The sequence below is a fragment of the Panthera onca genome, chromosome C1 (assembly GCF_046562875.1).
Source record: "Panthera onca isolate mPanOnc1 chromosome C1, mPanOnc1 haplotype 2, whole genome shotgun sequence".
NCBI lineage: Eukaryota > Metazoa > Chordata > Mammalia > Carnivora > Felidae > Panthera > Panthera onca.
The window spans coordinates 181,230,635-181,246,450 of record NC_138346.1 but is presented as its reverse complement, the minus strand read 5'-3'; the positions used below and the strand labels follow the sequence as shown (position 1 = coordinate 181,246,450).

The window sequence follows — 15,816 nt, the reverse complement described above, 5'->3', positions numbered from 1 at the left end:
ACCATTTGCCTAATATTTCCTTGTTCTTCATATTCCCAGACCAACTGAGTCCAACTTCCTAACTGCTCTACATTTTATGAATGATATCTACATAAACAGTGGGAAAATAGTTTATCATAGTCTTTTAAGAACAGCAACTGACATATTTAAATGTGCATAGATTTTGCTTTAAGAACTAATAAAAAGTTAATACTTACATAGCTTTCATAATGACCAAATAAATTTTTGTTGCTGTGGTACTGAGTAACTTATTTGGGAGCTACTCAGAGCCTCCAATACCTTATTTGATACTGGGTTCGCAACATAATTTTTCAGATTGAGATATAGCAATCAAAGCTTCTTTACTGTTCATGTTAACTTGCTTCATTCTTTCCTTAGTTGAGATGTGTAGAAAGGTATATTAAAGAGGACTTTCTTGGTGCTGATCATGCATTGAGGAAAAGAAAGATACATACATACAGAAAGATACATACATATCTTCAATTGTTGCTGTGCCTACAGACTGAGTCAGCCAACAGCAGATAAACTATAAAAATCCCTACAGTTAACTTTTAATTCATTAATAATATAAAAATATTTTGTCACTTTTCTCTATTACTGTAATGCAGTCAAGTTCAAAGACACAAACATGCTTGAGGAAAGGACACAAAATCTACTTCCTAATGAATTACCCAAATACATTAGGAAACAGGATTCCACCTGACTCTACAATTCCAGACTGACAGTTTTTGGTGGTATATTTAGCAGATGAGATCACTAAGGTAATTGGGCACTAAAACCTCTTTGAGTATCTATCTAGATTGAGAGGCAAATACTAGAAAAATGTCAGAGGAACCAGTTTCCAATAGGTGGTGACTGAACGAACACATTCCCTTTATAAGTTTTCTGAGTGTTTTACTATCAGTATTTATGGAAGAGGAGAACTGTGCTACTGATTTAAGTGGCATAGTTGATACATGATCAGTAAAAGTTCTTCAGAAACAACCATGAATATAAAAATTATTAACACTAACAAAGCAGTTCATAAAGTAAATAAATCTCTTGAGATCTTTCCAATTTCAGGCAAGGAGAAAAGCAAAAGACATGATGGGGTATATTACTTTAAAAAAGATATTTCATTTTGGAGATGTCTAATTTTTAGAATTTGTTTCATTAGATAACTCATGTTTTGTATTTTATATAAACACTGGAGCAAGTACCTCTGGCAGTCATATTTATCTGAATTTGTATATTCTAAAATTCTAGGTAACTAGCTATTGGGAGGGAATATTTGCATACAACTGCACACAAATTTAGAAAGTCACAAAACAGGAAAGAATCTGGCTACAGAGCACAGAAGGGCAAAAGCTTGGCATTTAGCTGAAACTCTGTGTATCTTGAAAAGATATAATGATTCTTTTTATTCTGTAACTCTTACAAATCAAGTACTTAGAATATTCAAAATACAAAGGGTTTAGCAGAAAGACCAAGGAGAACACCAACAGAGTAACAAGAAAGGTCTAGTGCATGAGAAAAATAAGATTTGCTAAAAACATATAATGTTCTCTTGGACTGTATTGTCAACAGTTCTCACCTTTGATTGTTCTTTTCTAAAACAGTCTTCATATAGACTGTGAAAACACATAGAAAACTGTATCTGAGTTAAATGCCTGTTTTCTAAATAGCATTAATTAGATTAATATCAAGGGAAAAATATATAGCTTGATTCAGATATAATGCATGCACCAGCAGGCAGTTATGATTGCAGTACTAGGTAGTAGTGTAGGAAGTATCCAAATCACAGTAAAAAGGCTTGTAAACCAGTAATTTAAAATTACCTAAAAGAACATTTTTTAAAGGATAATCTTCTATTTTAAAAAGAGTAAAGAATTATAAACAGTTTAGCCATCATCTATATACAGACTGGCTTGTTCTCAATCATAAGAGGCCATCATCTTTTATCCTGTCCCTCTTTTCCTTCCTTTCAGTACTATTAGTAAACTATTCACAACTGCACCCTTGGACAATGCTGAGCAGTAATTATGACTTGCTGACAAAGAGATATGAACAATTACTGAGCCCATTTTGAAACCCTACACTAATAAAGTCATTAGATGCTGCCCTTGCCATGATCCTTCTAAAAGCTTCTGAAGTTACAAGAACACACGGCATTGTTTGCAGGGACAATTGCTGCTGGCAGAACGCAAACCTTGAGTTAAACCATGCTGCAAATTGATCTTGACATTCTGTTAAGACCGCCACTAAAAATCAAAAGCAGAGGAGAAAAGGAGAAAATGAGTGGGTAGGATGTAATCATGGAACAGGAGGGGTTCCTCCTCACCTTCTCTCCTCCCTCTTCACAAAACAAACCAGGGAGAAAATGACAAACTCTCCTGGTGTTTTGGAACCTTTATTTTAAAGCATTAATTAAGCCCTTGACCTGGGATGTTTAGGATGGCAATACATTTCCTTTAAAAGTACTGGAAGGAAAACGTAGCACAAAGGAAATAAAGAAGTTTGGGGAAAATTATATGGAAATCTGGCATGAAGGCTCTCTGGAAGTCTTGGTTCCCTGACCACAACATGTCCATCTGTTTTATCAGCTACTTCTGCAGAATCCATATCTCCTCCTAGGGTAGCAGCTGGGAATTAACACTCCTTGTGTCTCCCATGCAGACCTCACACCTGGGCAATATTTGCTGGATCAAATGGAGGCGGAGGGTTAGAGTAACATGGTCATCTAGGCTTCAGCCAGGCATGAAGCATGGAGTAATTTGGAATTAAGGGTATGCCACTGTGAATATTGCTAATTGCTCAAATGGAAAGTGCAGGTGAAGACAGCCTACTGATAATAAGAGCTTTAAGTCAATTAACTCTTGCCAAAGATTAAGTAATGTGGAAAACTATCACTTGAATATTAAGGCTAAAAAGTACCTGTCAGCATAGCAGCAGAAGTTTCCAGTGATCTGAAATACTGCACTCAAGGACATTAAGTTCAAAAGCTAATATTAACAGGCAACAGAATTCTGTGAATACTGGTACTAACTGTGTAGGCAAAATTTAATGCAACATTATGTATATATATTTCATGCAACCTGTGTAATTCAGGCACTGTCAGCAATTCCTAGGTAACTATTTGCAGCTACTATGAACACCGCTTAGAAATAGTGCACAATGGCTGATTTAACACTTCATAGCATGTACACTGATGTGCTAAATATTTCCACCTCAGGAACTTACATATAAACACCTCATAGCTGGCTGATTACCCAGTTGGCATTATCCTAGTCAAATTCAAGTTTTCTAGAATTAAATAATCTAAACCAGTACTTATACTAGATAGACTGAGACATTTGCCTTGTGGGCCCTCCTGGTCAGAACAAGAGATACCCATTAATCCATTTACTACTGGTTAATACTGGTGGTTTACTGTGCCACATAGGTTATGTAACTTTCCTTGTTGAAGCAACTACAGCCAAAAACTCATAGCTTAACATCAAGGGCATTCCTGTGCCAATGTTCCCATGCAACTAATAGATGTCCAAATAACTCTAATAGAGGGAAGCAAATTAATGCTTATTGTGCTAGTGCTTTATATACTACTATCTATATTTAATTCAAATGATGCCCAAATGGAATTTGCTTGACTCCTTGGCATACCTCATCGTGTAGCCAGTTTAGCACTCTGGTCCTATGAACATGTTTACTTTAATCAATGCCATCACCATTGCAGAAGGCTCAGAGTACCATCCCCGAATAGCCCGATCTGAGGGGGCCAGTTGTTTCAGGGCTATCAGACTTGGTGAGTCTGGGGAAGAAACTCTGGAACCACAGGATGAACTCATCTGGGCTGGAATTCAAGTCTTTTTCCAGAGGGTGTGTGGGTGCCTGGTGCACAGAAGACAGACAACAATATTCTAAAGTGCTACAGGGCCAGCAGAAGACAAGGTACCTGGTCTGGACATTTGTAATTAATTCAGCAAGGAAAATGAAGGTTTTTGCTTTATTAGACCTACTAATGGCTATGGCAGAAGATCACACAATTAGAGTAGTATAACAGCATTTCCAATACTCTTTCCACTGCCATTTATTATTCAATAAGACTATTAGAGATTATTTATCAATATAACACTGACTTTTTCAAAGGCACTGTGTAACACATTGAGACTATAGATATAGCTCTCTTGGTGGGGGGTGACAACATAATAGGGAGACAGACAATAACCATACAATGTTAATGAATTCCATCATTACAGGTTAGTATATGGATATTATGGGAACATAAAGAATGTGTATTTTAGACTGAGAGGCAAGAGAGGATGGACAATGGCAAGGCTTCCTAAAGGTGATAACTGTCCTGAATTTTAAGAAATTATTCTTTTACAGCACAAGAATTTGTTCACTAACAATATATTGTCCTTAAATATATTTTATTGTAGTAGTTAAATCCATGATGATTTTCTACATGTTTCCACATCCAAAAGAGTATCTGATCTCTGCCCCACTGTCTGCCTGTAAGCATATGCCAATATTGGGGTGAATCATTAATAAAACAACTTCTTGGGCTCTGTCCATCCCTGCTAGTTGACCTTAAACCTTAATCTCGTTCAGACCATATATGATTACACTAGCTGGGCAGGTCCTTCTATTTTTTCTCTCCTCCACAATTATATAAACCACTGATTCTTCGTTTCTGATACTTAATTATGAGGTTTAAAATACTAATATTCCTTTATAAAAATAGCAGATATCTCCAACCTAATAAACTAGGAATGCTGCTAATATAAAAAGAGTAAAATCCTAATTTCATTTTTCCATGTGTCATTTCTTTGAAGTTCTTCTTTGGCCCACTCAGGTAGAGTACCTCTCTATGAAGTTCATCTATACTCCCAAAGCACCGTGGGCATACTTCATACTACATATTAGCTCTCTGTTTGTCTTCCTACTAAAGAGTAGGAATTTTGAGCATTATACACTGTATCTTTTTCACCTTCTCATCCTCAGTGCAAAGTACCATTCCTGGTTCCTATTAAATATGCAGTAAATGTTTACTCAATGAATAAACATGAAGAAAATATACCTTTCTTAAGATATTTTTTAGCTACTTTCAGAAATGATCTGCAGGATCTCCTTATTTACTGTTACCTGTTTCTTCAGCTCTTTCAGTTACAGGTATATCCTACTCTTTCTTTCAGGATTATTGTTCAGATGGATACTTGGGAAATTATACTCTCCAGGACTTCTTAAGACTAACAAGGGCTTATTGCCTACTGCTTTAAGAAAGAATGGCCCTGAATTGCAACTAGACATGACAGCCAAGACTGTACAGAGTTTTCCAGGAAAGAAACCTCCATTTAGATATATAATACTGAAATTATAAGCACATTCTTAGGTGGAAATGGATGCATACATTCATTGGCCAAATGCTTACTGAATTTCTTTCTCCTACAGTTTTGTAAATTTAAAGTACCTTGTTTACAGGGCACCTGGGTTGCTTGGTTAAATGACTGACTCTTGGTTTCAGCTCAGGTCATGACCTCACTGTTTCAGGAGTTCGAGCCTCGCATTGGGCTTTGCACTGACAGTGTGCAGCCTGCTTGGTATTCTCTGTCTTCCTCTCTCTGCCCCTTCCCATGCTTGCTCTCTATCTCCCTCTCTCTCCCTCTCTCTCTCTCTCTCTCAATAAATAAATAAATAAATAAATAAATAAATAAATAAATAAATAATGTGCCTTGTTTAATTAGACAAATAAAATGAATAAGACTTTCTGGGAGATCACAATCTAGTGAGGGAGAAGATAGTTATATTACCATTACTGCTAAAGTCTGATGTCTCAATTCATATTTGGAACGTTCCAAGATCAATCCAGAAATTATTCTAATCTATTTTATACAGGTTTAGGTTGGTCAAATTAAGTATTCAACTTAGAAAGAAAGTTATTAGAATCATTTTGGAGGTGGGAAATCCAAATCATCAACATCACAGGGGTGTATAATAGTGACATTCTATAGATATCTGTTTCTTTTTTACTCTAATTTGTTAGTGAAATTAAGAAATTTAACTTATAACCTCAAGTGACATTCATATTCTGGTAACTTTACCAAATCATTCACTTAGTACAGTATTCTTCTCTTATCTTCTACACATGAGAGATTCACAGTAAACTGACTAATGTTTCTGTAGGTTTAGCAGAGTATTTCTTCCGTTATTTTTTTTTTAAAGATTTAATTTTTTTTAAGTAATCTCCACACCCAACATGGGGCTTGATCTCACAACCCCGAGATCAAGAGTCGCATGCTCTACTGACTAGGCCAGCCAGGTGCCCCTTAGCAGAGTATTTCTTTTCTTTTTCTTTTTAATGTTTGTTTATGGGGGGGGGAGGGGAGAAAGAGGGCAACAGAATCTGAAGCAGGCTCCAGGCTTTGAGCTGTCAGCACAGAGCCCCACATGGGGCTCGAACTCACAAACTGCGAGATCATGACCTGAGCCAAGGTCAGATGCTTAACGGACTGAGCCACCCAGGCGCCCCATTATTTCTTAAGCAAAAGTAAATTTGCTTGGCAAGTCCAACCCCATCTTAGGCACCAATGTCCCCAGCTATCACGTCAGGGGGCAGTCCCAGAAAACTACTAAGGAGTCACCCAGACTAAATAGCATATAGGCTCAGGATTTAAAAAAATTTGTGTGATCAGTTTGAACTAGGAAAGCCAGATATGGGATGAAACAAGCCATCCACCAGGAATTTATTTCCACACTTTTTACATTTGTCATACGAAAATCACAGCAATCTTGTTTGTGATGCGTAGAAATCTCTTCTACATTTTCACATATTAATCTGTCATATTTTAGCTTTCTGGTAATATGCAAATGATGGCACAGCAACTTTTGAAATACAGCTCACTGATCAATAAATATTAGTTCAGTGGTCTTCTACTGAACTGAGTGTGAAACTTTGAGGTTTTGTTATTCAGTGTTAATAGTGTCAAATGGATAATTCAATAAATGTTTACGACAAACACCTCTGGACAAAATGTGGTACTAAAAATACAAGTAAGATCATAGAGATGGAAATGCAACTAGACAATTTTATTTAGATGATGGCTGGTAAGAAAACTGTTGCTAAGCTAATCTTTTCCTGTGATAATAAATAAGTCTAATTAATTAAAATATTTTTGCAGTTCAATATATCAAGGGAAATCTACTTTTACTCCATTTTAGGAATATGTCATTCCAATGAAATTTCGTCCTGGGTATGTAAAATATGTATTTTCCATTTGCCTTGACAACAATAATGTGGAGATGTACATGAAAAGCATCTACATGATTCTGTTGCTTTATAGAGAGAAATATAATACCTTAACTTAAAATACTTTTTAATTTGTAATATGGATAGAATTTAATTTTGAGTAAGGATGCCGAGTAACTTAAATCCCAGAAATGGTTAATTCTCTTTTGTCCCATTGGCCCTGTTTCTTGTTTGTATAAATATTTACTAAAGCAAATTCTTAGATGTTTCTATTTTCAGTCTTTAATATCACTTCTTTTCATTTTCATGAATGTAATAATAATAATGAGATGCCATATTTTTAAAAATGTAGATTGAAATATCTTATCATACCTCACAGTTGGTCCTGCAATTCATTGAGAAATAACTCTAAAGCCTTAAACAAGGCCTTTATTTTGTGTTTTAAAAAAAGTGTCATAAGGAGTTAATAGGACACAGCTGTACTGGCTCTTTCTAATAAGCAGCTTCTGTCGCTTTGGTCACCACAGGTGTCTCTGTAACCTGCAAACTCTTATTACTAGTGTATCAAAGTTGTGCTACTTAACAGACTTCTTTGGTAAAACATAACAAAGCAATTACATGGCTGTTGATTGCCAGTCATAAAAAAAAAACCCTCAAACACTGTTTTTCAAAAGAAACTACACTGCAATTTTTTGTCATTGTAAAATAAAAGGAACTAAGGAATTAAATGGAGGATAGAACAAAATAACAGCAGGTAGCCTGCTGAACTTAGCCATTACAGATGGTTTAGAAATAGTGTTTCCTTCTCCATCAAGTTGTGGATAAAAGGAAAGGAGGAGATTCCTTACTGCCAGTGAATGGCAAAAGATTTAGCCAAGTCTCCAGTCTATGTATTTTGCCTCATGAAAGACCTTCGATGCTGCATTTTTATCTGTTTTTGGCACTGCTTTTCATCACCTTTAACTGAGTGTGAATAATAACCTGATTTAATTTAAACAAATACAGGTGCTAAAGGTTCTTTATTTATGTATAACAGGGAACATTTCCAATGCAGACCGAAGTCATCCTGTGAAATTTCCTAACCATTTGCTTAAAGAAATGAAGTATTAGATGAAGAAATTGCTTCAACATTCTTTTGCTTCACATTTCAGGGAAGAATCATTCTTCTTTTCAGGTTTAGATTACATAAAACAAAGTCTAAATGATGAGCAAAAATTCAGTGAGCTATAAAATAATAAAAAAACAAATCAGATGATTTCTAATTGTTCTATAATCATTTAAATTAGGTAACTACAGTAGGCTTGCCTTGAAATGAACTTAATCTCCCTGTTCATAAACCAATACCCTGTGATTATGATTGTGTTAAACACACCCAAAGTAGCATCACTGACTGTTATGGCCACATGTGTGATTAAACATGATGAAATATATTTCAGATGGGAAACTCAAACAGGCAAAATATGAAGACTTATTCATCATTTATAGATATTATGATTAACAAATTAAGTAAATTTATCCTGACAGCTAGGAAAGGGATTTTTTTCCTACTGAGAATATGGATGTGTGCAAAAGAATGTGTGCAATAAGGCGATTACATCAATTAGTATATGCTAGAGTTAAGCTATTACCAACTCCATGGACTAGCCCAGAATGTCTTGCCTTCTTCACTGGAATTATTAAAAAATAAACTTACTACTAAGATTTTATGTTAGACTTGCTCTGCTTTTTCTCAACATTATTAAAAATAGATTTTCTCTCAATATTCAACAACATATGAGAACCTAAGAATATCCAGTAGGTGGAAATGTACTGTACCAGTTTTACTGCAAAACGATGAAAAACAATTTGGTATTTTGGTTTTAGTTTTCAGGTTGCTCTTGGATTTAAAAACCTTTTATAAATTGAGGTATATTTTCACAATTGTAAATAACTGCATACATTAGCTACAACAAATACCTTTTATCTAATTAAATGTAATGGTAGAGGATTTAATGCTGAGGATGAAAATGTTTATGATGATAAGAAACCAAATACAGTAACTTTTTTAAAAAATAGAAGCCCCACTTGTAACAACAGTATTACCTTGCTCTGTTGGCGTCCTTTGTCAGATCCCAAGCCCAGGTTATAAAGTTTTGACTCAGATAAGAGACAATAGATTCAGCACAAAGCATTTGTGAGCAGAACACGTTGGTTAATACACTTTCATCATGGTGGAGGTAGATAGCAAGAAGCTTTCTCTGAAAAGAGGAGAAAAGACAGATGAATTAAAATATTCACTAACATAAGATTTCTTGAATTTTGGAAAGGCATAATCTGTCAATATAAACAGCAAAGACAAAAATTAAATGCTACTACCTAAAAGAGCACCTGACACTTAAGAGTTCCTAAAGCATTCACTAATATGAATAAATTTTGCTTCCTTATACTCTAAAGAGGCTAGGATGATTATATTGTTTTATAGACTGTCACAGACCCCTGTTAACATGTGCAAGCCTATCTGTAGCAGAATATGCAATAGAATTGCATTTTCTTTAAATAAAACGGATTTACAATTCTTCATATTAAAACATGCTTATAAAAGGAAAATTAATTTTGAACTATCCAACTATGTACAGAGAAAAAATATGGATTAAGATTGATTCCCAAAGTCTCTTATGTATTTTTTTGTTTTTAATCTTAACTCTGAGAAGTCTCTTCTACTTGAAGGGAAAAGGTCTGAAATGAAGTTATGTTTTACTTCCACAAGTAATTTCAAAGCCCTTAATGTGTTCTCATATTAAAGTCTTTATGTAAGAGCATGTAACATCTAATTGCCCCTGGAAAGATGGTAGAAAGTAGTTCACATGAATTCTCTCTAGTCTATATTTCAGAAAATGTCCGCTGTGGTTTCTCATATGGTGAATTATTCTTTCCCCTTTGCTTGATAAAACTTGCTATAGAAATGACATTTGTTCTCTTAAAAGCGTCCTCTGTCATAGATGGATAGTTAATAAAATAACTGAAACTAAAAACTGAAATTGAGCAACATAATTTGCAACATGTCAGCTTTAACAACATCCCCCTGCGATGATGATTAAAGAGCCTAAATTGTTATTGACTAATTCTTGGTGCTACATTGTAGAAGAGCTGAGTTTAAAAACAGTCACTTGCCATGATATGGAAAAAAAAATTATGGTAAACACAATATGCAAACCAATCTGTGAAATTCTGGCAAAGGAAAATTTTAAGGAAGCTTAGGGTCTTCTCCCTTCATATTAAATAAGGATGTGATGATAAAAAAGAAAAACTTGCTGTGTGGGATAGGACATTTACAGAGAAATGTAAGGCTCATATTGATGAAAGGATATTGATATTTGAAGCTTGGAGTTATCCTATTCAATAATCCAAATGATGATGATGATAATAATAATAATAATAATAATAATAATGTAATTATTAAAATATTTCCTCCAAAGGTAAATTTTGTACTAGATGAGGGTAACCAGAGGTACATAGATAGATTAAGGTTCCAAAAGCATCTACTATGAATAGGAGGCACTATTAGTTACACACCCTTTACCTACTTTAATCCCCGGAATATACCTGTAAAATAGTATTCTTAAGTTTATTAGCAGATAAGAAAACTGAGGTTTAGAAAGAAGACTTGTCCTAAATTCTACCACAACTAGTAAGTAAGTAGTACATCTGGGACTGGAAGCCAAATTGATGGTACTCTAAGCCTAGTATTCTTTCTTTGGCACTACAGCAGTAGCAGGAAAATCAACCACACTGTAGTCAAGGCTTGGAGTGCTCATAGAATATGAAGATGCCAGATTGGCCCCTGCTCATACATCAGTGCTTCCTGGGCCTCAGAGACAATGTGTAATGGGAATAAGGACAGAATTCCTGAGTATAAGTAGCTCAGTTACTCCAATAGTAGCTGTTTCCATGGGTCAACTCATTTAATCATTCACTCAACAAGCATTTGTTGAAATACTGTGTCAGGACTAGTAGGAAGCAGTGGTGATAAAATGGTCAACAAGACAGACTCTGGGTTTCTTCATCCATGTTGGTGTCTGCAGGTAACAGTAGCTGGTTTCTAGGAAGTTTGTAATCAGATTCACAGTTGGGAGAGATACTTATCTGGTAAATTCCTACTCATCCTTTAAGGCTCAAAGCAAATGCCTCTATGAAACCTTCCCTGATTCCCTCAGGCAGAGCTAACAGCTTCCTTTTCTGGGCCTCTATCTCTTCCCATTAGTATTATCATTGTTTACCAGTTTCCCCTCTAGACAAAGTCTCTCAAGGGTGAGGACTGGGTCTCTTTCAGTCTTTGCATCCCTACAGCTAGCATGGGTCTCAGCATGTTTGATGAAAGAAACTTGAATGCTGATTATCAAACCCCTGGCAAAAAAAGATACCAAATGGCAGCAGCAATGCCAAACCACTTTCAGCAAAAGAATCTAGAAATCTGCTTTAGGAAAAGGAACATGAACCTGGCAGCACTAACAAATTCAGAACTCCTCTTCTTAGGAGCTCTCTAGCTGAATAGACAGAGGGATGTCAACCTCTAATTCTGCTTGATCGTATCTCAGCAACTACATTTAATGAGACACTGGGAACAAGAGAGCTGTCCACTTTTAAATCAGCATATTTCTAACCAAACAATGGCAATGGCTAAATCTTTAAAACGCCCATTTCTCTCAAGAATGCTGCAATGGAACATTTAGACTTTGAGAAAGAGATTAGCGATTTACATTGCTATCTCACTGATTTAATTTAAATGCTCTTCCAAACCAAACACACATGTGCCGAAGAGGCTACTAAGAAACCCAACATGCAGAGTTCCCTATAAGTGCAGCCGACAGTGTTGACTGAAACTAAACTTGGAAATCCAGGGCACTAATGCACAATATCAAGCAATAAAACAGCATCTCTTTGGCAATATTTAATTTAAAAAAGAAGAAAGAGGCAGGCGAAGATCAGGCACTGTCTGTTTTGGAGGATCAACCACTCTGCATTTCAAAGCATTGGTCCCTGCAATATCCAGGTTACTGTGCTAGAATCTCGACTATTATATCGCAGTTGTGAGAGGGAGGGCAAAGATGTGTTTACTCAGTGATTAGGCCCTTAGAATAAGCCTCTAGCTCCTAGAGAGACAGCTCACTACTTATTCATTTGGGCCAATTCACAAAGCCTAGGAAGATTAAACATCCATGCTGAGAAGACAAGCGAATGCAGACGGTGAAAAAGAAATAAAAATTCTTTAAAAACTCTGAGATGACTTCATTATTTTTCCACAAGGAAACTTTAGGAAAGTGTTTAGTTAGAGAAAAACCCACATTGACCTCTCTCTAAACCCTTAATCTTTCCTTTGTGGTGGCATTGCTTTGTGGTAAGCGACTGGCTCGCCTCGCCCCTCTTTTCACTGGAAGCTGAGAGAAAAAAGGCTCTGGAGAAACAGTTTTCGTTCCAGGGACACAAACCCCTGACACTGTTAAACATGAGATGCCAGGAAAACACACTTAAAAAAAAATTCTCACTTTAAGCTCTAAACTGTGAGAAAGGAGATGATAAAAAGAGTAATCAGAAGAGAATCTTCAGGCTGGGGGTGGGGGGGTGGAACGCCCAGAGTAGCTTTGAAAAGGGAAACTGAATAATCTTAAAATGATCTTTCTAACATAATATGCTTTCAACAAAAATTTTTTCTTCTGCTATTTTGACAGAAATACTTAGTAAAATAGAAAACTCTTAATAATATGCAAATGCTACTGAATATGGACTACATAAATCTTTGATTAAACTATAGGCACAGCTAAATAAGCCCGAGACACAGATTTCTGATTATTTTATTGAGCTCAATTAAACACAGGTCCAAACAGTGAGAACTGGGTTCAGCATATCAGAAAACTGCTTTTGTGAAGAAAGGGCGTCTAGTACATTGAAAAAGCATGAGAAAATGTTTTGTTTTCCATAACTATAACCATTTTTCCCTTTGGTCCATTAATAATTCAGTTCAATAACATTTACGGAGTGCCTATGTGTTAGGCATTGAGAATATAAAGATGAATAAAACAAAGTTCCCTTGTCTTCAAAGAGTTGGGGGGGGGTGGTTGTCAGTGTATAGGGGAGCAAAAATTTAATTGCAGTACCATAAGATAAGTGATAAGAATGGGACATTAAAGAAACTACATTTTATTTGTATTTCTAATTTGGCACAGAGGGTGTTAAGTCTGGGCGACAAAGGCAAGCAGACCAGCTACACTCTCCTCAGACTCCCTCTTTGTGATCTAGGTTTTGGTAACATAGTGTAAAGGTAAAAAAGCTCTGTGCTAAATCCAATTTTGCACTTACCATCTGTGTGACCATGGAGCAAGATGGGTGTTTATTCCAAGGACTGTGGATAAAGTGGGTATAGTACCTATTCACAACATCTGGCCCAAAGTAAGTGCTGAATGAAATGTAGGTGTTAAGATGAAGATTCCAGAATTATCCAAGTAAAATAAAGGATTTGAAAGCAATTTCAAAAGAAATGATAGCCAAGAAAATGTATTAAAGATTATGAAGCTCCTCTATTTCTCCTACTAGCAATAGTGTTTATATGCTAAATTGTGTCCCTGCCTTCAGGGCCTCACTAATCTTTACATTAAAATCCAAGAGCTGGGGTGCCTGGGTGGCTCAGTCAGTTAAGCGGCCGACTTCAGCTCAGATCATGATCTCGCAGTCTGTGGGTTCGAGCCCCACATCAGGCTCTGTGCTGACAGCTCAGAGCCTGGGGCTGTTTCAGATTCTGTGTGTGTGTGTCTCTCTCTCTGCTCCTCCCCCACTTGCTCTCTGTCTCTCAAAAATGAATAAACGTTTAAAAAAATAAAATAAGGTAAAATCCAAGAGCTAAGGTACTAAGTTGATGCTTAGGAAAATGCCAGGCTGACAGCAACCAATGTGATGTGGCCTTGAGTTACAGGAACTATTGTATTTAGACACTTAGCATTACAGAACCATAGAACATTAGACCTGGAAGAAATGAGCTGGCTATGTCTCAAAATAAGCCAGGCATAGAGCAGACACTCAGAAAATATTTGCTGATGGACTCAAAGGGAAGTTTTCTAGTTTCTTTTTGAGTACCAGAAAGTCCAGTCTGTGTATTTAGTAATTTTAAAGTTGCTATCATTTTTATAAATGGTAGTTCATAGATTTTTCAGTGTAAGAATTAAAACACATTAAAAATAAAATAATTTCCTTTATGTATATTGGGACCTGACTTTGTTTTCTTCTTTTCTATCATGATTTTCATCACCATTAAGAATCACCATCACTGTTACTTTTTTGGTTTTAAGTCTGGGAATGGTTTATTGATACAAAGACCTGACACAACAATAAACACTAATCCTTCACTTAGATTTATCAATTATTAACATTTTGCCATATTTGCTCTATCATTCATTGTATGCTTCCTTCCCTGAAACATTCAAAGTTGCTGTTTAGTAAACTATACTGTTTAGCTACACACATCTTGACACATCCACCCTAAATACTTCAGTGTCTGTCTCCTGAGAAACAAGGTCACTCCCTTACATGACCATATTTTTATCACACTCTAGACATTTAATATTGTTACAATTTCATCAAGTATATAGTGTCCATATTCAAATTTCCCCGACAACCTCAAAATGTCCTTTGTAGCTGTTTTATTTACTGTTTTAAATCTAGGCTCCAATTAGGATTGTTCCAGTCACTGCCTACTTCTATAATCCTATCCCTGTATATGAATGTTTGTAGATCCAGCCCAGCATCCAACTGAAACTCAAGATAAGTACAGGTGAGAACAGAGGCCAGACAGCATGAAGCCATGCCATTTGGTTCAAATTCCTGCTTTGTCACCTCCCGGTTATGTGACCTTGGGAAAGCTACTTCACTTTTTTGTGCTTTGGGTGCCATATAGCTCTGGAGGTGAGAAGTTCAACACTCTGTCTAGATGGGAGTGGTACTATGAGTCCTATAACAGAGGCAGTCTTAGGGTTTAAGCATAAACTTTGATTGGCTACTTCGTTATAAAGGGAATAACTGAGCTAAATTTGAAATTTGGGTGGTAATAAGGAAAATAAGAATAAAAAGAAGAAAAAGCAAAGAGAAAAGTTTGGTAAAAGGCCCAGTAATGTTAGTAGCCTGATATGTTCAAAGAACTCCAAGCTAATAACTTTTAAAGAGTGAAGAATCAGTGTAGATTGATTTGTGGAAAAAGTCATGACACTTTGTATTTTTGGTTCCCAAAGCTGAGTTCGGGGACCAACAATCAGCAACCAATTGGAGAGGTTCCAAAAGGAAACAGCCAGATATTGAAGGTGAGGTGATGCCAAGATGGTGTCTTTTTACTCTCACTTCCTGAAGCAGATGTTGGGATAGCACTCTGAAATCCTGAGAACATAAATGTATTTGAGCCTCATGCAGGGAGAATTCTCATATGAAAGTCACAGTTAAACCAAGAAAAAAGCCTAAAGTAAAATCAAACTCTCTTCATAAAAAAGCTGACCAACATTAACCGGGACAAAGCTTTATCAGTTTTCATTGTTCAGAGTGTAATATTCAAGTCATAAAGTATTTTTGAGGAAGGC

General features: G+C 36.0%; 1 protein-coding gene across 4 annotated transcripts in view; it reads right to left on the bottom strand.

Moving 5' to 3' along the window:
* Positions 1–15,816, bottom strand: part of FAF1 (Fas associated factor 1) — a 529,381-nt gene that overhangs the window by 134,151 nt on the left and 379,414 nt on the right. For all 4 annotated transcript variants that reach the window (XM_060621411.2, XM_060621414.2, XM_060621415.2 and 1 more), the window contains one exon: positions 9,308–9,462. In XM_060621411.2, coding sequence (XP_060477394.1) covers positions 9,308–9,462 — 155 coding nt within the window. The remainder of the gene's footprint in view (positions 1–9,307; positions 9,463–15,816) is intronic.